The 23294-nt window shown below is 41.6% G+C and overlaps 1 protein-coding gene across 2 annotated transcripts in view; it reads left to right on the forward strand.

The window, feature by feature from the left end:
• Positions 1–432: 432 nt before the first annotated feature.
• LOC147178291 (E3 ubiquitin-protein ligase Midline-1-like) overlaps positions 433–23294 on the forward strand; it is a 38849-nt gene continuing 15987 nt past the window's right edge. Inside the window, exons 1-2 of one of the 2 annotated variants that reach the window (XM_086068493.1) lie at positions 433–581; positions 22205–22992. In XM_086068493.1, the coding sequence (XP_085924619.1) occupies positions 22273–22992 (720 nt within the window). In that variant the 5' untranslated portion in view covers positions 433–581; positions 22205–22272. Of the gene's footprint in view, positions 582–11794; positions 12102–22204; positions 22993–23294 lie in introns of those variants that run through there. The other variant, XM_086068492.1, reaches the window with a different exon arrangement.

The following is a 23294-nucleotide window of genomic DNA, read 5'->3' on the forward strand; positions in this document are numbered from 1 at the left end:
TGGGAGCAGTCTGCGGTCTACCAGTTGCAGTAACACGGTGCACTCCGCCTCCTATTTAGAGCACAATGAAAACTGGACATTTTCATGAACTTATCATTTATAATTGGGTGAAGCTTTGCGATAGGGTTTAGCTAACCCACTCCAAACATTCAACTATTTCTATAAAAGAAGGTAAAAAGCAAATGTTCTTCTTAATGTGTTAGGTGAATCCTAGCAGTAGTTCCTATGTTGTGATGCTATCCAACATCCACAACACAGGAGGGACCAGAGAAGCTGAATGCAAATGTTAGACAAAGCACTTGGAGGGCTGGTTGCACCCGCCCGCGTCACGCTTGCCTGAGCCTGAACACATGACAAGCAAAAGCCAAAGGCTTGAAGGGGAGGCGGGAGCGGCGAGTGGAGGCAATGCTGTGAACAGGAGATGAGCAAGAATAGGTCCTCGATGTTTAGATTTGTGCGTAAGGTGCATGTGTGGATGCACGACTCTCCTTCTTTAAGCATACACACAATTGTTCCTCAAGACGCCACGACTGCGTGCCTCTCTTTCTTTTGTGTTGGTGGACCATGTGAGGCTCTTGAATGTAAGTGGTCCTTTGTTGTTTAAATCACTTTCATTGTCCGCATTTTCTTTAGTGTGAGGGTCACATGCACAATGTGCTGTCATCCTTCGGCAGGATGACGGGGGTTTTGTCGCAGCAAATAGTTTGAGCATTGCATTCGAAAGCATGTGCACGCCGCTGTCATTGTCCCGGCTTTGTCTTCACTTCTGAACTTTGATGCGCGTAAAGTGCGTAGACTTCTTTGGCTCACATAGTTTAAGTAACTGAGAATGACACAGGCTGTGACCGTCTTTTTCTACGATTGATGCTTTAGTTGCTGCTTTTTAGCTGAAGGTCCCGTTGGCCTGTTTTAACAGCTTTTCTTTTACACGAGCCCACAAAATCCTAACATAAGCACAGGCATCCCTGTCTATTTAAATAAAATAGAATATATTGAAACTTGCTCAAATAATTTGGTCGAAAAACCAAGTTTGTGTGGACTTTTACCCTACTTTTTCCACACAAGCAAGTTCAATGTGTAAGTAACAAATCGGATGGGAATTACACCTGACATCATCAATGAATAATACAAAATGTGAACGTACACTGCTATCAATAATGCAAAACTTTGCAAAGCTGTATTGCATGGAGAACATGATGCTGTGTGCGCACAAATGTGTCTGTACCCAATGCACTGTTGTTAGCCTATATTTTTTGCTTTTATTGGCCACTGAGAGGTTGAGGTGCAGCAATAACTCTAAAATGCGAGTTCCATTTCACAGAATACTTGTAAAGTGAATTGTAAGTAAATTCAAATATGTTTGTGCTTTAACACTGCTGAAGGCCAATTCTCATACTACAACCTAAAATGTACGACGGCGTATTAGGTCCAGAAAAACACTCGCAAATTTGCTGATTTGCAAGGAAAAAATGTAAATTTGCCATTTTATAAAAAAATATTTACACATTCATACATTTTGGCATTTTTAGTACAAGTAACTAAGTTGATGTGTCGAATCTGCTGCTCTCCGTCATTCACTTGCATTTACCTAAAGTGTGCTAGCTTCTCATTGGTTAGTATTAGTCATCTGATAGGGGGCTCAGGAAGTGTTGTTGCTTAAGCTGTCTCATATGACGAGTAAAAGTTTAAATTAAGAATGAATCCATCTGCATCCTGCCTTTTCTTTTTGTAAACAGTGTCCCATTAACCACCAACGAATCCTCACATTAGACTATAGCTACGCTATGTGTATTTGTTGTAAGTTTCAGGGGGGTTTTCTCGCAAATTTGCGACTTTATAAAATGGCAATACGTTTTTTTCTCGTGTCAGTTTTTTCTCGGAATATTACCCCCCTTTCTGAAAAAAAATTATCTATACGTGGCCCTAATGCACTGGCGTAAAAATGACAGGCCCAAGGCATAGGCAAACTAAGCGGTCGCCTAGGATGCCTTCTAGTGGAGGGGGCGCCAAATTGCAGGGCAAAAAAAAAAGAAAAAAGATAACAAATATTTTTACCCCTCAGGTTTTCTTTCGCCAAGGGCACCAAATCACCTAGGGCCATGACTGCTCATGAGATGTTTCTAGGGAAGGCACTTTTGAAGGATTATTTAAGACGCTTATGCATTTTTGACTTGCAAAATGCCAATTTTGTGTTTGCTTTAAACCACAGGTCTTGCCATATTTGGAGCCCAGCAGGGTGTTTTAAGCTTTAGGGGCTTTGGCAGCAGTGACTGCCGGGTGCTTCAATCTTTTTCAAACCTTGCCAAAGCCCTCTCCAAAGACTCCCGCTCTCGGCTGGAGATTCAAGAGCTTGGCATTCAAATTTCAGTCTTTTAGGAAAAGAACTCTGGCCCCTTGCCACCTCACAAAATGAGTTTGAATAACGGGGAGGGACAGGGTGAGTTAAATTAAAACGAAAGCTTTATCATTTATTTGCCTTGTAGGCATTGAACTACTTGAATGAGTGCATTGGATCTGCAAGTGACCAGACATGGCACTAATCACCATCAAGACAAAGGATGAGTGAACCAAAGCACTTAGCTCGGAGATAATCTTTGAACAAATCAAGTACCCTGTTCTGCAGGTCCTTTATTGCTGCAGACAATTTGTTGAGAATAAGTGCCAGTAAACCACACAGCAAGGCATTACTCATGTTAGATGTCCTGGGAACCTTGTTGTAGAGCACAAATATTTACGACAATCTGGGCACTTTGTGGAAAGCACGATTTGATGACTATGCCTGCAGGGTCATTTTGAAAAGCTTTTTTAGAGAACAAAAATATGAAAGTGAGTGTCTTTTGCAAGTATGATTTGTTAAATATTTGTTGTTTCTGTTCTGTGTGTTGTTGTTTCTTTCTACAATATTATCTATCGCCATCTTCTTGTTCAGAAAAGGCAGACACATCTTTCCTCCAAAGGTCACACCTTCCTGATTCCGTACAATAATACAGACCTCAGTGCTAACGGAAGATGAATCAACATAATTGCTCCCATGTTACTAACAAAAGCCTTAGCAGCTTAGCAGGGAATTGATTCCCCCTGCTGCTCGGCTTACGTAGGCTTGCCACTGTTAATTGGCTCTGTGATTAGTCAAAGCTCGGAGTCAAAGTTTGGCATTTGAGTGCAAGTGGATCGATGTGCAGATTTCACAGGCTTAGGAGAGCTGCTCCCCAAAGTGGCAATTGAACAAACAAGCAGGTTTGTACTGCTTTATCATGACCACACTTCCAAGTGTTGGATTCAAGGAAGGTTATGTGTCTAGTTCAGAATGGAACATTGATTTTGCAGGGTTAGTTTAAAGCTCAAGGCATTAGAATTTGCTCCAGTCAATTCATCGACCGAGCCATTGTCTGCACCGCTTAGCTTCAGAGCACATACAGACATTCACATTAACAACTATTCACAATTGAGTATCTTTAATGAACTTAACATGCATGCTTTTCAAATGTGGGAAGAAGCCGGAGTACCCGGAGGAAACCTACGCAAGCTCATACAGGGAGACCAGGAACTCTTTACACCATCAGTGAGTGCAAACTGAGCACACTGCCTGCATGGAAATCAGGCAAATTAACCACTACACCATCAAAGACCCCACATTTGTAAATTGTCACATATAATAGCCATGCAAGCCCGTTTTTGTTTATAAACATAAGAATAGTTGTGCTCAAATGCAGATATGTATATTTTTCACAGATACATTTTGATCTTAGCAAAACAATGAATGTCAATGTGAAAACACATTGTTTGTGTATATACAGTATAGTGATCATTCCACAAGAGACCTCTCTATCCCGAATGGTCTATTGCAATGGTTCTTAACTTGGGTTCAATCGAACTCCATGCCATACTTGGCCATCATTGCCAGCAAGTGATTATGCTACATTGCTTGGTCCGTCTGTGCTGCAGGGAAATTGGTGTGCTCAGTAGTCAACTTGTGGCTGTTTTGATGTATGTCATGTGATTGCTTTATTATTGTAATTACTACTACATAATAACTCTGTCGAGCGAAAAAAGAAAGTGGTCGGACAAATATGCGCAATGTGAATTCACATTTATAGTGGAACACATGGTTTTCCACAGGGTTCAATTCTGAAGTCTCTGCTGTTTTCATTGTATCTGCTGCCCTTGGGTTCCATCTTAAGAAAACAGGAGTGGTTGTTTTAAAGTGGTCTAAAAATATAGAGTTGAGTGATGGGAGTCAGTGTCCTAACTGCATGATTTGCATTGCCAAGTCGAGCAATTCTAGTCCAGGAAATCTAGCTATCTAGCAAAACTAAAGGACGATTTCCCTGAGCTGCATGGAGATGGGTAATACATGAGCACAGCCCTTTCTGAATTCAAGCTGAAGAGAACCAGATTCGTTGAACATCGATGATCATTCATTTTGTCCACCACTTAACACTGGAGTACAGTTTACTCCCAGCGAACAAAATTTGAAATAAATAAATGGATGAACAAATAAATACATAAAACCATTTTTTATTTTTCAATAAAGAAGGGTTCAGTGAATGCACATAGGAAATTGGTGGGGTTCGGTACCTCCTTCAAGTTTAAGAAGCACTGGTCTAATGGATTGCCGTGGCAACAGAGTATAACCATTTGAGTAGCCATGCAAATAGATACATAAAGAGATGTCATTTCTGATTTGAACATTATTTTCATGCCACTCACAACATTGAAGTAGTCGATTTCCTCCTCACTCCAAAAGTGTGGTTCTTTGCTGCGCCGTCATGTTTGTTGTACCTTTGGTTGTGTATGACCGGTGGGTTACGCGGCAGACACATGGACATAAATACACTTATTATTAGTGATGCACCGAATATTCGGCCACCGAAAATTTTGGGCCGAAAATGGCAAAAATGAGCATTTTCGACATTCGGCCGAAATAAAATTCTAACCGAAAGAATATGGCGGAAAGAGGATGTGGTGACGCAAGCAAAAAAATAAATAAACGCTGTCTGAATTAAACACCAAACACGGAATTGAGTGTCCGCTTTGCTGCTCGCTGGCGTTTGTGAGTGCCTCGTTCAATCGAGGTACTCCGATCATGTTTATATGAAAAAATATTCCGGTTACAAAAAGGGTAACCCAAGGTAAAAAGCAATCTTCAGGATTAAGCACATCTACATGGCCTTTCAAAACCCCAATATTGGCAATATTAGGGTTTTGAAAGGGTTATTGGCTGCTTTTAAAAACTGTTTGCACACCCTCACATCTCTGCTTGCATGCCAGGAGAAAACACATGCAGACAACAGACATGAACAAATTTGAATCTAGAGCATCTGAAATGTGAGGCAGAAGTGCGAACCACATGCTCCACTGGACGATTGGATGGCTAGTTAGCTAGGAAGCTAGCTAAGGTTGACCAGACGTCTCATTTTGGCCAGGACAGTCCTATTTTTGAGCCTTGGGTCCGGCATTCCAGCGGATTTAGCCAACATCATCGTTTTGTCCCGCTATCACGCGCATCCTGTTCCGGTGTTCGATTTCGATTCTCCACAGTTGTCATAGCGATTCATACGATAAATCCATTAAAAGGGAATCTTTTCTGTTAAATTCCTTCCTATTTATTCCAAATTTACGTTTTTGTTCTCATTCGCATCTGCATCTAATCGGTAGCAGGACGGACTTACAGTACGTAGCTGGCGTTGACTGGAACTTGAACTACTTCCTCCGGCTGTCCTTCATTCTCCCTAAGACGGACGGATGGATGGATGGATGGATGGATGGATGGATGGATGGATGGATGGATAGATGGATAGATAGATAGATAGATAGATAGATAGATAGATAGACAGATAGATAGATAGATAGATAGATAGATGTAAGGGTGGAGCCATCTCCGGTGACTTTGGGAGAGACGTGGGGTAAACCCTGGACAGGTTACAAGCCAATCACAGGACACATATAGCCAATCAAGCACAATAGACAATTTCAAGTATTCTATTAACCAAGCATGCATGTGTTAACTGCTAGTCCACCAGTGGCCCAGTGGGACGATCATTTATTCAGTTTAGAATTAATGGTTGTATTACATTGTAGTCACTGCTCTCCCTTCATAAAATATGTACATAGTCTGATTAATGCCACAGCTTTCCCTTTGCCAACTCCAGCTCATGGTCCTCTCTGATTCTAATGGCCAAAGCGAATACAGAGTCCTCACTTTTATGTTACTCTCTCTGTCACGGGTAAAAGTGAGCGCATAAATCATATTTTTTTTCTGGAACTGCGAGGTGGGCCCTGGCACATTACCATCCATCGCATTGCAATACCTTCACTGCCCTGCTCAAGCGAGAGCAGGCGCGGCGGTCGAAGAGCCTGACGTTCTCCTATAATTTATTCATATTCCCACTTTGCACGCCAGGGGGGAAAAAATAACACTTTTCTAAGCTGGGTCACTCATCTAAAATGGGTGCATTTGACAGTTATTTTGTGGAGCTCACACAGCAATCTCCATTTCAAGCAACAAGTGACAACGCCACACAAACAGCATCACATGATCACGACAGTCATCTCAACATTCCTTCCTTCCATCAGTCTTCCCTTCCTTGCTTGCAATGTCATATTCACTGCACCCGTGGAATTTTTTGGGATTGGAAGCATACAGTACAATTTAAAATCAAAAAATTTTAAATATTTATTTTCCTATTTATTATGCTAATTTGGATAACATTTACGCTACAGTGACTCCACTGTCTTTGTTGCACACACACCAGACAGAGAAGCAGACCACACACATGCAAGAGTGCAAGAAGAGAGTGAGTCAGAGTGGCGGACCATGCAAATGATGACTGAGTTTTTTGGGGGTTTGACGCCGTTAAGGGTACAATGGCAGTTGCCAAGTTGCCTCACGTTTGTTTTGCCTTACATGTTCCAGTGTCTGCTTGACATATTTTTCTTAGGGTTTGGTTAAGGTTACCCAAACCCGTAAGTGTCAATTGTGTACAAAGCGAGGTATGCAACCTGCCAATCTCAGCTCTGAGGTCATAACCCCATTTTGGTTCCCTGTTACTGGTCTCACCCAGCAAGACTCCGCCACATTCCACTCATTCCTGGTTGCTTAAAAGAGACCTCATGCAACTGACATTGGAGGCCCATTTTCCCAAATTCAGAAGAACTCAGCACTATTTACATTAAACCTGACAAGGCGAATACAGTAAGAAACTAAAGCCACTTTTCCACTAGACCCGAACGGCACGTCACCACACTACACTGCGCGTCCTGGCGCGACACCAAACTACCTCCATTGCATTTCCATTACAACAGGCATGCGGCAGGATGGGGGTGGGATGATTTGAGTTGTCCAAGTTTGCACACTCACAGCATGTGCAGTTCTGCCATGACATTAAACGAGTGGCAAGACTCGGCCACTGTTTTTGGGGGGATTCAAAATATGAATTGCCGTTGCATGGTGTGGCGACGTCATAAAGTACAGCCCATCTAATATAGACCCTTCCAGAGTGACGTCACGTTTAAGTGCTGCCCCTTGCGGTGGAGGACAGGGCATCAATGCGAGTGAATTAGAAATCAGCGTGACCTAGAAAATAGTTCAAACAGTTGATAAATCAGCGACCAATGCTATGGTGAACTTGTGCCCACGGATGCTCTAATCGCTCAAAGAGAGATGAGGTCATTCTTTCGGCTGCCGGCAGTGATTCTAAACCAGGCGGAAGACAGTGAGGAGTGAAAAACGAGCACGGTGGCTAACGCGAAACTACGACGCAACTGGTTGCACCCACAAAAAGTACGTGAATATGCTCAGATCATTTTATATCAGGTAGTTTTTCTCTTTTTCATATACAGTAGGTCATAACATTAACCTCTGATTGTAAATTCCAGGCAGACGTGATGAATGTGCCAAATTATCTTTAGTGAAACAATCATTCATACATTTTCGGAAAAAGTATTCAAGTACGATTTAACACGATTATCACAACACTTTAACTCAGGTTTGATCTCTGCTGAGGAATGTGTTGCAAACATGCGGTCTCTTTGCTAGCAGCTAGCAAGCTAAAATAGCTTGAAGACTTCGATATACAGCAAGACGAGTATATATTATCCGGACACAAATGATTTCATGAATGACAATTTACACCATGAAAGTAGTGATCGGCATACTCTTTCACCCAAAAACAACATACCTTAAAGCAACACTAAGGAACTTTCAGTTTACGTTCATTATGGCGGTGCCATATGGGCAAAATTGTTTTGTCTGAAGGAAGACCACATTTCTTATGAGGACAAGCGCATCGCGTTGCTGAAATCCGGGCCAATGTTGATCATTTACTGTCCTTTCATCCGGGGTAGCTTTTGGCGTGTGCCATAAAACAGTCAGCACATTTGTAGCATTTTGTGTGGCAGTGTTCCTACCATCCTCCTCAAAGTTGCTTAGTACCAGTAAAAATGATACTGACCCCCTTTAGGCTATGGCAAAGGAACCATTCGACTAGTTTTAAGTCCATGTTTCATCAGAAGAGTTTTAAAAATATTTTATAATAATATTATATTTTATTTTTATATTCCTTAGTGCTACTTAAGCTTCCACTTCCGCTTTGCGCTCCTACCAACTCATTTTTTATAGCTAGCGGCTCCAAACGGCTGGTTCCAATGAGTCGTAATGTAGTGTCCTACTTGCGACGTATTTTGTGACACTTGACATATTTCCCACCTTTTAACGAAAACGCTCACTGAAAATCAAGGTCTCCCCATTCATTTGTTACAGGGGGCTTGTCCTCCTACTAGAAGGGTCTATCGATGAAAAAGCTATTTCCGGGTTTAAACAAACAAGACACAGGTGCCCGCCGGACGTCCAGCATGAAGACAAGACTACACCATATATACAGTACAAACATTTAGCATTTTATGTCAACATTGAACCATATTTACAATTGCACATAGACCACCATGGATGAAATACTGCAATCATGATTTTGAGACCGGCACGCAAAGCTCACCACGAGGGCTCATTCATTCTGAATGGAGAGCTCAGTGTGATTCATTTGGCCGCCTCTCTGAGTCAACGGTTCGTCATCCTCACTCTCCGGCTGCCACCAAAGCCGCCATCCCCGAGACGTGAGCCATGACCATGGGCCGGGGGAGCAACGACTCTCCAGGCTGCGGCTGGAGCTCTCATTCAAGTGATGGGAACACACAGATTCCTCCTCTGTATGGGTAGAAAATACAACGAAAAAAACACAACTTCTCTTTGGGCCGCCGACACAGCTCAGCTCAGCACCTCATTTGAATGTCTATGACTTCAACTTGCATTACCATTATATTGAATTATATATTATGTACTAACTCTTAACTTCCACTACTTGCCTTCTTTTCTGGGTCCTCTCCCGCCACTCGCTAACAAAACGATGCAGTCCCCCTCCTATTTATTGCGCAACAATGAAAACCAGACATTTTCATCCCAATGTTTAGCCAACTCACTGCGCATGTACCATTAGCTAGTCAAGCTAGCCACCACCAACGATTGTTGATAGACTTCTATGCAATGGTTAACTTTGAAATAAAAGCTAAAGAAGTAGTACTGTAAATGGACAGCAATGACTTAACTAGCTTTTACATTGAAGTTATCCCTCGGAAGCAGTCGTTGTGGCGGCTAACTTGACTTTGAATTATAGCTTTTAGTGCGCAAAAGCACACAGAAAGACTTTGAACTGGAGCACAATATTCAATTTCCAGTGCTCATGCACACAGGCGCACCACTTCTGTGCGCCGCTGGTTATGTATGTATGTATGTATGGATTTGCTATTTAATTTTTTGTGAGTCGGGCTGTTTCACCAATTTCCTCAACACATTTTGTAGTGGCTCATTTATTTTTAATGTAGATCAGAATAAAGTTGCATAAAAGCACTTAGGTTGTGATTCGCGTATGATGCAACTGATGTACAACATCTCTCGCTGTAAATCACCTGGAATAGGCACTAGCCCACCACAATGAACTGATAGTCTAGAATAAGGGTGTCAAACTCATTTTAGCTCAGGGACCACATGGAGGAAAACATTTTACCAAGCCGGACCGGTAAAATCATGGTATATACAGTTCTCAGCATAAATGAATACACCCCAACAGGTTTGTAAGAACCTCTTTAGTTTCCGTTCAGAATCAAGTTTTTTTTTTTATGTGATATTATACTACAAAATACTCCCACAAATGTGGGCCATTGATTTCAAACAAGATTTGTTAATTAGCACTCACAAAAAGTAGTTTTCTTAAAAAATGTGTTAAAGAACATTTTGCACAAATAAGTAGACCCCGAGAAAAAGGCTGACAACTTGTTAATTCCAGGCCTAGCAGACATGTTGCTATCCATAAAAGTCATTGAGGTCATAGAAAATACTAGATCTAGTCATTTTTGTTGTGGGCCGCATTTTTTATCTATTTTTTGCATTAGTTAATTTGATTAAACTGAAGATTTTTTTTTATCTATGCATTTAATTATCAAGCTTACTTTCATGTTGTGAGTTAAGCACATATTCTACACAAAACATGCCAACATTTTGGAAATTGTTCTTATGTTCATTGAGATATTGAATAAAATCATTACATTTTTCAAAGGGGGTGTATTCGTATATGTAGTAACACTTGGCCCATATGACTTCCCTGTTGGCCCTGTTTTTGCATATGTATTGTCCCCAGAAAGCAATTCCGTGTACAAGTTACATCATCTGAGGATTACTTACATAATTACACATTTTATATGTTTTGATTTTGGCTGTCTGATTATTCGGTCCAACATTACTGTTTTTTTTTTTTTTACTTTACAAGATCATCTCGCAGGCCAGTTTAAACCCCTTGGGTGGGCCTGATCTGGCCCACGAGCCGTACATTTGACACCCCTGGTCTAGAAACTTAATGGATGGGTTGATGGTGTTAATTGTACTCTTAAGTGCTGATTCAAATTGGGTCATTTAGCAATGGTAGATGTTCTCAACTGTTTTTGTGTTTTAATATTAAGCAGCGACTCCCAGCTGGCCATGCCCCAGAAGCCCTCAGAAGAAAAACGTGCAAGAGCACGCATGACCATAGTACAACACACAAAGACTTGGGGTGTGAAACCACAGAGAAAACACTGGAATTTACACTCACAGGAGTCCTAAAACCACATGACTTTATATACAAAATGAGTCTGGCAGTGGTTGGCGTTCCTGTGGTGCATTTTGTCTGGAACGAATCAGACCCTTCAAAGTTTAGGATATACTTTACAATTACTAAAAATGGAGTTAGTAAAAGCTCTTCTGCAGCTTTTCTTCAACAAAGCCCAACCTCGTTGGTTGTATGTGTCTAGTGAATGCTAAACATTCAGGATGGTGTTTGCAATTATGGTGGGTATTTGTGTGGGCGATTAAAAGGCTGACTTGCAACCTGGAGATTAATCTAAGCTTCTTCCCTTTAGGGACGTGTGACAAAAAGCCTTGTTTTTTTTATCTCATAAAACAGCTGCACTTCTAATATAACTTAAGGCAAACGCTACATTACATAGGGTGAACTACTTATTAGGATGTGTCAAACTGTGCAGCGTTGCAGTTTGACTGCTTGGACGCACATGCATGTGGGAGGTTGCAGGAGTAATGCGCAATATGCACATTTACATGACTTGCTTGCGTCTGACACATCTGACAGAAACTCAGAGAGCTGTCCCAGACTCCGCCCTGAGTGGTCAAGCGATTGGCCTATATAGAGGCAGGGAAGCCCACTGGCAGATTTGAATAGAGAAGCAGGGTGGGAGGGATGGAGGCGTTGCACTTTGTGTCTCTCTCTTGCTCTCTCTTTCCCTCCCTCTCCTTCTCTCTCTCTCCAGTGTCAGGATGCACTGGCGTGCACAGGCACGGTAGGAAGCATGTCATGAGAGGTGATGACACAGCCGCGGAGCCGTAGCCACATCCTCGCCGACTCTTGTTTTGGCTACCGGCGACTGCTTTTTGCCCGTCCGCTCCTGCTGCGTCCACCAGAGGAGAGAGAGAAAGACAAAGATAACCTACCTTAAGTGGTTTTGCTGTCTCTTTTTTTTCCAGTTTACTTGTGGATGATGGAATTTTAACCATGTGGAAGGTAAGAGGAGGACGGGGCATTGTTATTTTCTTCTCTTCTGTCTTTTTTTTTTTTTTTTTTTGCTGTCTTGCCAGGAGTTTGTTCTGCTCTTAGTTTAATCCAGACTATAGATCTCCAAGGGAATTTTGACTCTATAGACAAAACTATTGCAACAGTACGACCGCTGACAAGAAGGAGAAAACAGACGAAAATGTGGTTAACCCTTTGTAGTTTGAACAGATTTAGCTCTTTTGGAAAGACTATTCAGTGTGTCTGGGGGAGGTTTTCTCCAATCATCCAGACCAGCATTTGTGGGGTCAGAGGTCACAGATGTTGACTCACAGTCCCAGTCTGTGTTCAGGTTCATCCCAAAGGTGTTTCACGAGGTTGAGGTCAGCTCTCAAGTTCCTTCACACGACATCAATAGAGCGAACTTTATGTACTGGGGAACAGAACAGAAAAGGGCCTTCCCCAAACTGTTGCCACAAAGTTGATTTTACTTAAGAATAATTAAGGTTTAAGGTTTAATACGTTTGTCCATGCAATGCCGAATTTTGGCTCAGGCACAACGGGAATGAAGGGTCGTAGCAGTGTATGCCAGCAGTACTGGAATGATAATGACAGAGTCCAACCAATGAGTGCTGCAGGGCCATCTGTGTTCTGGACTAAGAGGCACTTTTGGATTTGTTCATCGCAAGAAATACAACTTTATTTATTTTGAGTTGGATGCGTGCATCATTTTGGAGAGAGCTTGGGCGTGTGTCTGACCCATTTTTACTGATCTACTGCAATTTCTTAATGCTTGAAGGCCACACCTAATGATAGGAGACAGTGCCTTGATGGATGCTTAAAAGGAAGTCTGAAAATGCTGATTGAACATCTTATCTGTCCTTACATTCAAGCTGTGTCTCTGGATATAGCAAACAGAAGAGAAGGTGGAGAGAACCATAGCGAGCAAGTTTGCGTGTTTGCACGTGTTTCGTGTGTACCGAGGCATGTGTGCGACAGCTGGGCTGACCCAACCCCGGGCTCAACCTGCTGTCATGGGGCAATAAGGAAATCAACGTTGTGATATGGGCCATGAGATGATGTGAGATGTAATGTGGCTTATACAGGGAGTGCTTGAGTGTTTTGTGCGACATTTGTCTGTGACCAATATAGCGCCCGTGTTGTTGTTGCTGTTTCCTGTTTCCCACGCATGACATGTTTCTGTGCCATTGTCAAGCGCGCCAGTTCTGGGGGAAAAGCATCCCAGCTGTCAGACTGGCCCTGAAACTGGTGTGTAAAATATTGAAGATAAATATAGCTAAGATAGTATTGTGATGCCTTTCCCTGCACAATTGCTTTCGTTTGCATTTTTGAACTGATACATATTTTTGAAAAATTAAGATTTTCCTTTTACTGTTATTTACAGTAATGGCGTATGTAAGAGAAACGGTATACAGTACAGTGTTTACAGTCAATTTTGTAGACTCTGAAAAAGTCTATATTTGGTCCCAGTCTAAACCAAGTAAACTTACTATACTCGGAAGAGAGTCAAATACCCCCCATTCCCCCACTCTAAAAACAGTTGGATCAAAAATAACCAACTATGGGTCAAAAATGGACCGATCCTCTACTTGGGTCAATTTGACCCAACTTTGAGTCAAGAATTTAATCTTTTAATGTAAAACAAGTCATAAATATTGGTCAGATCTTTTACTTGAGACCAAAAATTGGGTCATTTTGTATAAAACAACCCAAAAAGTTGGGTCAAATTGACCCATTAAGTGGATTGGTCCATTTTTTATCCATAATTGGGTTACTTTTGACCCAACTGTTTTTAGAGTGCACTCAACAGTTGAGGAACACAGACCCTTTAGGTTGGTAGACCTAACGACAGACCCATGCCACTCCTACTCTGTCTTAATATATCGCAGGTGAAAGGTGGAATCCTCGTACTTCCATTTTTGGTCTCCTTTTGGACACACCAGCAATATGTTAACGAGCAGTAAGTCTAGCATAGCTCAAGTGGTAGAGTGGCTGTCTTCAATGCTGAAAGTTGTGGGATTGTTTCTCAATCCTTGAGTGTTTTTGGTTGTGTTTTCTTTCTCTTTTTAGTATTTTACACTCTTGCAAGTAAAGTTTACTCTGTTTAAAGTGAGACAGAATATTGTCTTTTTTAGAGTTACATTTACGAACTTTACTGTGTTACCTTGCTATATCGTGGTTCACTTTTCGCGGCCTTGCTGTTTTGCGGATTTTCATTTGTGACCATAACGTTATGAATCGCAGGTTTATTCACTATTTTGTGGGGTTTCTTGCTACTTTTCTTCCTTCCATGTCAGACCAGTCCATTTTTCCCCCACAAAATTCAAGACCATAAAAATAAAACTTGTCTTCTCCCAAATCGCCATTCCCTCAGCGCGGGTGCTTTATTCAGACCATTCAGAAACTCAGAATATTGTTATTAAGAAGCTAGTGCCTGCAGTTAAAGTAAAGTAAAAACCATGCATGTTCTTCTGCTGAGGTGACAATGTGGCTACATTGGCTGCAGTAACTACATTAAAGTTTTTCTTCTTTTAGTTGTATCATGAAACAGCTTACCTTAAATAGAATCCCGCGTTGCATTGTCACCAAAAGGTACAATCCTGGTGGATTCATAAGCCTTTTTGATCTATCCCTTTTGTCAGACCAAACTGCCATGTCTTATTCGTCTACGTCTTCATTTTAATTTTGACGTTTTAATACGTTTAAAGAAGAAAAACGGGAGTCATTGACAAATTCTGGTTCCGAACAACCTAAGGAGGGTGGGAACTGTTTTGGGTGGTTCATAATGGCTTCATAGAGGCATTAAAAACAAAAGAAAACACAATAACAACAACAACAATAAATCTTACTTATTGTGGGTAGTTTTTAATTTTTTTTTATGTAAACCCCGCAATAAACGAGGGAACATTGCAACCCTAAACAAAATTGAGACCCTGACCATGCTCACGTTTTGGCAGCTTGCACAGTCGTGGTGATTATAATTGATGAAGATGTCCTTTAAAGAGACTAAGGGCCATACTTTCATAGACAGGCACCCGTGTGCTCGGTGTAAGAAACGGGCGCCTCTTCATTTTTGTGCCAATTCTCGTCTTAATTTACCATGTTTGGGAACTTGGCAGTGACTGTGAGTTCCGGCGTATTCTATTGCACACCCTGCGCATCTCGCAATTTGATGACCAAAAGTGCATTTTACAAACATTCCATGTGTACAGCCATTGTTATGTATGATAACTCAGGTTAGCAAGGTTAAAAGGCTATATGCTATGAACATCTTTAACCAGCCCCCCACCCGAGTTTTATGTATAACATAGGTCAAAAAGTATCTGTGACACGGTTTTAATGCGGTTTGTCGTTGAAAGTTGACAACTGACAGTTTGACTACTTTCGGAGGAAGGCAGTGGACGCTGAAACTTGTCAAGGTAAATTTAACCTTATTGACTTTAAAAAGAAAAACTGTGACTGTACTAGAAGACATTTTTATCCATTGTCGTTAACTCTTTGACTGCCAGACGTTTTCAGAAAAGGGATGCCGTCAGTGCCAGCCGATTTAAGCATTTTGACTGATCTTTCAAGGTCCACATAAAATGTTCTGTTTGGACTATGGAAACACACGTACTACCAAATGAAAGATTGGACTTTCATCTTTCATCAGAAAAACAAAGTTTGTTTCTACCTTATTCCGTTCTTTAGTAATCAACAATAGAAAATGGTTAGTTTGACCCAATTTCGCCTGTTTTGGACCAAAAACGTGAGAAATCAAGCTTTTAGTGAAACGATATTATTTCATGCATTCTAGTGAATTTTACACTTCTTTTTGTCCATGAATGATGCCACAAACACCTAAATAGTGCTTTACTTCTATAAAACACTACCACCAAGAATGAAAAAGTGTTTTTTGATAGCAAAATACGTTTATTTACATTCAACAGTGTAACAATTTGACAACAATTTGGCAAACTATTTACAAATGTGTGCAACTGTGGTGCTATTTACAAATATGTGGATGTTTCAACGACAGTTTTTCTTTTTGTTTTTTCTCCCCTGCGTGCAAGGAGACGCAACAGCATTTGCACAACAGATTGCCTCTTCGCGTGCAAAACCTCCACTTTCTTGCAGGCCGTTTTTTCCGGGGAATAGCAAGTATATACGGCAGTGTGTGTTGCCATCAAGCCTAATATCAGGATCATGCTACGGTTACGTTACGGTGGTGTTACGTCTGGCTTCCTCATGTCCTTCAGTTGCTATACCGAGTGGTAGATGTTCTGATCCATCTTATCCCCTCCATTCATGGTGGCATCATAGTCCAGAACCAGTGTCTTCTCCGTGATCAGACTGTACCCGCTCCTCCGATGAATATGCATTGGACTCGGGGTACTCTTCATTGTCCGACAAAATGTCCGCATGTGGAGCTCCGGCGTTAGCAGAGCTAGCCGGTGATGCTTTATGACGTGAGAATAAAGGCCGCGTCCAACTGTGGCGTCCAACTGTGGCGTCAACCTCGGGATTCACCATCATCATCATCATCAATCTGCATTGGTCGATGCCAACTCTCCATCGCCCGATCGAATGTCCGATTGTGTAGAAGTACCCGGTCGGTTATTGTGCGCGTTTTCCGGCCTTAGCAGCGCTAGCCGCGCTAGCCGCGCTTAGCCGCGCTTAGCCGGTGAGGCTTACTACGTGATCATAACAGTCGCGTCAAGGCTTCCAACTGTGGCGTCACCCTCGGGATTCACCATCATCATCATCATCAATCTGCATTGGTCGATGCCAACTCTCCATCGCCCGATCGAATGTCCGATTGTGTAGAAGTACCCGGTCGGTTATTGTGCGCGTTTTCCGGCCTTAGCAGCGCTAGCCGCGCTTAGCCGGTGAGGCTTACTACGTGATCATAACAGTCGCGTCAAGGCTTCCAACTGTGGCGTCAACCTCGGGATTCACCATCATCATCATCATCAATCTGCATTGGTCAATGCCAACTCTCCATCGCCCGATCGAATGTCCGATTGTGTAGAAGTACACGGTCGGTTATTGTGCGCGTTTTCCGGCCATAGCAGCGCTAGCCGCGCTTAGCCGGTGATCATAACAGTCGCGTCAAGGCTTCCAACTTTGGCGTCAAGCTTGGAGTCATCATCATCGTCGACATCAATGCGCTTTTTAGTATTGATCGATGCTTTCCGTCTTTGAAAAAAATGCTCAAGCGTGAGCTGCTTGCAACCGGTTGCTTGGTCAGCCATTGTGGCTTATTCAGCCATTGTCTCCTCAACATTCTAGCTCCGCCTCACGTCTTCTACTGACGCCCACGGTGGGCGGCCCATCCAACCTTGTGCAAAGAGAGTCATCGCTGCCATCTAGGGGCCAAAACGAGTCTTATACTAACCAGATATGCCTGATACTTTCAGCACAGCTGCCCAAGGCTTTCCTCCACCCGTTTCCCCCCAAAAAAACAACAACAACATAGTGGACGTCTTTTAACGTCCTCGGCACCCTTCCCTAGGTTTATGCTAAACGTCTTATAACGTTTATGGCGGTCAAAGAGTTAAAAGGCGTGCAGAACTTAGCAGATTTTAATTTTGCGCCAATGTGACATAGGATTGTGATTCATTATTCAAATGAGAAAAAGGGCATCATGGTCATTTTCATTTTCAATTATCTTGCAAAACTGATAAAATAAAAATAAAAAATTGCACAAAATTTTCAAAAATAAGGATGGCATGGGATTTTAATACAGATGCTACACGATTAATAATACATAGAATAAACTTTTTCTTTATTTTGAGTCCTAAATGAAGTATCCCTCAATGTTCAACTCTTGTGAACAGAATTTCTAATACAGCTCTAGTATTTTAGTTTTATTGCTTGTGCAGATATCTCAATTGAAGTAGCCGGGAAATGTTTGCCACACCCAATCAACCTTTGTGTGGTTGAGGTCGAATGCTGGATGTGTATTACTCTCCCATCAACATCATCAACACCAAACTAGAGTCCCTTCCCTTATTTCTTCTTAACGTCACATCTAATTTTGCAAACATTGTCACATCGAATTTGGATCATTTAAGCAACATGCACGCACAAACACACACGTCATCCCCATATTCTGGACTTGTGTACTGGCAAATCCCGTGGCCATGAAAGGCTGCGATTGGTCACAGTCCAGCGTGGGTGGGAACGGATTATGGATCAACTTGGTGTCTGGAATTACACAAAGGCGACGTGTGTATGTGTGTGTGCGTGCTTGCGTGCCTTGCTGTGTTTTACGGAGAGGAAGGGGAGAGGGAAGGAGAAAAGGAAGTAGGTTAAAGATATTTGACATCACTTAGATATGAACCTTGGCACTTTGGCCCAGATTAGGCAGCATGTCTGCACTGCAAAATTTATCACATGCTTCCGACTTTTATGAGCATGGAAGTGTGCAGCAAAATGGGAAATGTGGCGTCTGAAATGTGCCTGTGGCTTGGCGCTAGAAACGACCTACAGTTGTGTTATTTGTGAATGATCCGCCCCTTTTTTGACTGAGATTCCAGTTATGTCTCATTCATAAATCCTCCGAGTGGTTGAGTGGTGGTGAAGTGTTGGGCGAGGTCAATTTGCAGGACACTAAGTAACACTTTCAGATCTGAGAAATTTAAGATGCAAGATATACTCAATAAAAATATACAAAAATAACGCAACACTTTTATTTTTGCTGTTTTTTATGAGATGAACTCAAAGATCTAAAACTGGTTTTCTGAGTCCCCAGAACCCAATTAATAAAAGAAAAATGCACCTTTCACATTGGCCTTTTATTGTGGGCAGTCTAAGGCACACCTGTGCACTAATCATGATGTTTGATCAGCATCTTGATATGGCACATCTGTGAGGTGGGATGGATTATCTCGGCAAAGGAGAAGTGCTCACTATCAAAAATTTAGACTCACTTCTAAACAATACTTGAGAGAAATGGTGATATTGTGTATGTGGAAGAAGTTTTAGATCTCTGAGTTCATCTCATGAAAAATGGGTGCATTTATATTTTTGTTGAGTATATAATGGAATAGTTGATCACTCACTTTTATGTATCATTCATGCATAAAACCAAACATTTTTGCCACATTATGTAATATGTTAATATATTCTTCCGAGGCCCTCGTCGTAATTCTAAAACATTTTCAGTGTACAGTTAACCCCGGCACTAGCGGTTTGGCATTTGCAAATTTGCATATTTCCATTTTTTGTAAAGAACCGTTCCACCATTCCTCAGTTATTTGCTAAGAAACTCACCCATCTGCAATTTTTGTGCTCAGACCAAGCAAAGCAAAGAAAACAAAAGTATTGTTTTTCTGCTATGGTATGGCATTGTAGTGGCAAAGAACATCAAGGAGCTTCACAGAACCAGGTGTCAAGTTCATTTTTGCCATGGGCCACTTTGTAGGTATGTTTTGTTTTGTTTTTCTCTCTCAGGGGGCCATTAAGAATTCGGAATTGCCTTAATTGGATTATTACAGAGAAAAAATGTTGACATCAAGGAAAACAATCTGTTCAACTATTGTTCAATTTATTATTCAAAACACAAAAAAATTGCTTGCAATATCACGTCACAATAGACAACCACTGATAACCAAAGTGGGGTAACTATTTTTGGAAAGATCCAGAAATCATCAATGGCATTGGTTCGTCTTCAGCTCCATATAAGTTCAGTACGGTGGGCAGTGTTATAGAAAATAATTATTCAGCACGTGTTGACATAGGTTTATACTGTATTGTGGACACCCGTATTTTATTTAACAATAGGCTTTTCATTTTTTGTACATGAAACAATATCAAAGTGACCTTGACTGGTAAGCCTGCTCGGAACAAACAGACTGCTTGTTTTCTTGTCTAGCTGACCCTCCCTTTCTCCTCCTAAAAACCCCAACCATGAAGTTTAAAGAATCTTCTAATGATTCTTATTGCGCACTCTCTCATTGACCACAATCTTGTAGACTGCTCTGTTAGACTTGTGTATATTTGAAGCTTCAAATATAAAGAAACCCAAAAGACAAATTGTTTTTTTCCATACATCTTGCCTAACTACTGAAAATTCCACAGCAGGCATCGTTTAAGTCCAGGTTAATGTTAAACACTGTCAACAAAACAAGGTTTATGGATCTTGTCATGTAAATGTGACAATATAGAAGCAGACTTAATGCAGCTTCATCTTCAGCCTGAAATCTGCTATGTGCCCTCTGGGCCTGTTTGCCGTATTTGTGTGTATGCAGCGTCCCGAGTGACGCACACATGCGCACACTGGGGTCTGATTATGTGCGCCAGGTCAGCAGGGATGACCTACTTCTTGGTTCTGCCACAGCCGCTCACCAAATGGCGGACGCCCTGCCCTCCCCGAAGTATCTTTCTTTTTAGTCAGATATGTTTTGAGGATTCTAACTTTTAAGTGAATTTAGTTCAAATCATTCGACTGAAAATATAATACAAAAATAATAATCTTTTTACATATGGTACAGTGACGTTAGAAGCAGATTTGAGTGTTATTAAAAGAAACATACACTATATAATAGAAATATAAAATTTAGAGAAATTGCAAAGCGTTGATTGTTGGTGTCTGTTCCTATTCCTATTGCACATTTACAAATGTTCAGGTTGGAGGGTAAAAACATCTACTATGGGTTGAAATAATGGAAAATGTGGTAGAGAAAGTGTTTCTTGTTTTGTAAGACAATTTACTAAAAAACTCATCATACACTAAAAGTCAAGCGAAAAGGTGCAGAGAAAGACCATTTTCCATGATTCATTCAGTTTTATGTCACCGCTTAATCTAGAATATTGGCACTGATAACAGTTGGTGCCTGCATGAGCTCCCTTTTCCATCTTCTTTGTCTTTTTTTGTGTGTGTCTTCTTTGTCTTGAGCTTCATCCTGTCACCTCTTGTGTCACTTTGAATGCCCAATATGCAGAGCTCAACCCAAGACATGCTTAGGACCCCCACCCCCCCCCTTCTTTGAATAACATTTCGACCTGACAGAGCGTCTACAGCATGAAATAAAATAAATAAATAAATGTGAGAGCAGACCGTTTTTATTTATTGATTGATACTTTAATTATATTTGTATATTTATTATTATTTTTTATTTTTTATTTATTTGTACTTTTATTTATGGTATTGATATTGTTTTTATTTTCATTTGTATCTATTTTTTGTATTTTATTTTTTAATTATGTTTTTATATCCATTTTTATTTTCACTTGTATTCATTTATTTATTTATCTAGTCATTTATTAATTTGCAGTCACACTCTGGACCACAACTGATGATACAATCATCTTAATGCACACGAGTGCTTAATGCAACAGGCAACAAAGAGTAAAACACTTTTCGGCGGGGGGTTCAAAATTGGCTCCAACACTATTATTCACTAGGATAGGTTTGTGAAAATCAGAAGCAACGCATCGCTATAGACAACATATTGGTGTCAACACGCATCAGTCAGTCAATTTACTCACAAATTGACTTTCATTAATTACAATTTTGGGCCTGTTTAAATGAACACAAAGTTGATATGATTCATTGTATTGTATAAATGACAACAGGTGGATAAAACAGGTTTATTTCTGACATGTAATGAAAGAGCATTTAATTTTTCTGTCGTTCACTACATCCCTGGCATACTGTAGATAGATGAACAAAGTTATATGGATTTGGATAATATCCCATGGTACTCCTGATGATCACTCAGTCACGGCACCCTTGTTAGAAATCATTGCATAGGCAATCCAAAAAACAAAACAAAAAAAATGTTAGGGGAAATTGTGACTGTGTTGAATGTAAAGGCATTCAACATCATTATTTGGATCCGTTTGTTTTCTGCATTTTATGTTATTGAAAGGCCATGTCTGTCAGTGTAAGAGGTCTTATGAAAAGGTGGTATTGGCAGTGTTCTGCTCAAGCTTGATTCTGCTGCCCCCAAGTGGCCACAAGGCACTGATGCATGCTTCCTTCACTTACATGTAGAAGTTCACCAAAACAATTTGCAATTTCTTTCCATCCGTTGTTTTACTGCTGAAGTTGTTTCACCTTTTCTTTTCTTTTGCTTTTTTTTAACTGATTCCTCTCTCGCCCACAGATTTTTGAGCGGTTCCCCTGGATTTTGCTGACATTGCACTTGATCCCGCCTGGTTTTCCCTGAACAGGATGGACACTCTGGAGTCAGAGTTGACCTGCCCAATCTGCTTGGAGCTCTTTGAGGACCCACTGCTGCTCCCCTGTGCCCACAGTCTCTGCTTTGGCTGTGCTCACCGCATCCTCGTCTCGCACTGCGCCACCAACGAGCCCGTTCAAAGTATCAGCGCCTTCCAGTGTCCCACCTGCAGATATGTCATTTCCTTGAGCCCTGATCGTGGACTTGAAGGACTCAAGAGAAACGTGACCTTGCAGAACATCATTGACAGAGTTCAGCAGGCCTCATCTTCGGCTGGGCTTCCTCTGCCCCTTCCTGCCCCTCAAAGCGGGCCTAGCTCGCCCGGTGAAGAAGACAGCGAGCGGCTGGCCCTGGTGCCTGTCAGCGCTGCCATGTCAAGCCCAGACACCCCTCCGGAGCCGGTCCAGTGCCAGTTCTGCGAGCAGGATCCGCCACAGGAGGCGGTCAAGACGTGTGTGACCTGTGAAGTGTCGTACTGTGAGGAGTGCCTGAGGGCCACTCACCCCAACAAGAAGCCATTTACTGGACATCGGCTCATTGAGCCCATGCCGGGCTCCCACCTGCGAGGGCTCCAGTGTTTGGAGCACGAGGAGGAGAAGGTCAACATGTACTGTGCAACTGATGACCAGCTTATTTGCTCCCTCTGCAAGCTGGTGGGAAAGCACAGAGACCACCAGGTGGCAGCACTGAGTGAGCGCTTTGAAAAACTACGGGTGAGTCATTTCATCTTTTATCTTTCTGGACAACTGTTTTAAAGGGGAAGTCATCCTTAAACATTTCTTGACAATAATATGTTATATATGTCCTCAGTAGTCTAAATATGGCATTGTGATTAATATTACATTTGTGGAATAAGTGTTATGAAGCGAAATCCAGCCATTTGTGATCGATCTCGGGGCGGCCATTTTGCCACTTGCTGTGTCAACTGAAGATGACATCAGTGTTGCTCAGGGCTCAGGCCACAACCAATCACAGCTCACTTGTTTTCTGAAGTTAAGTGAAGTTGAAATTATTT

The sequence above is a fragment of the Leptonotus elevatus genome, chromosome 2, assembly GCF_054856555.1.
Source record: "Leptonotus elevatus isolate MCC_2025b chromosome 2, RoL_Lele_1.0, whole genome shotgun sequence".
In the NCBI taxonomy this organism is placed as follows: Eukaryota; Metazoa; Chordata; class Actinopteri; order Syngnathiformes; family Syngnathidae; genus Leptonotus; species Leptonotus elevatus.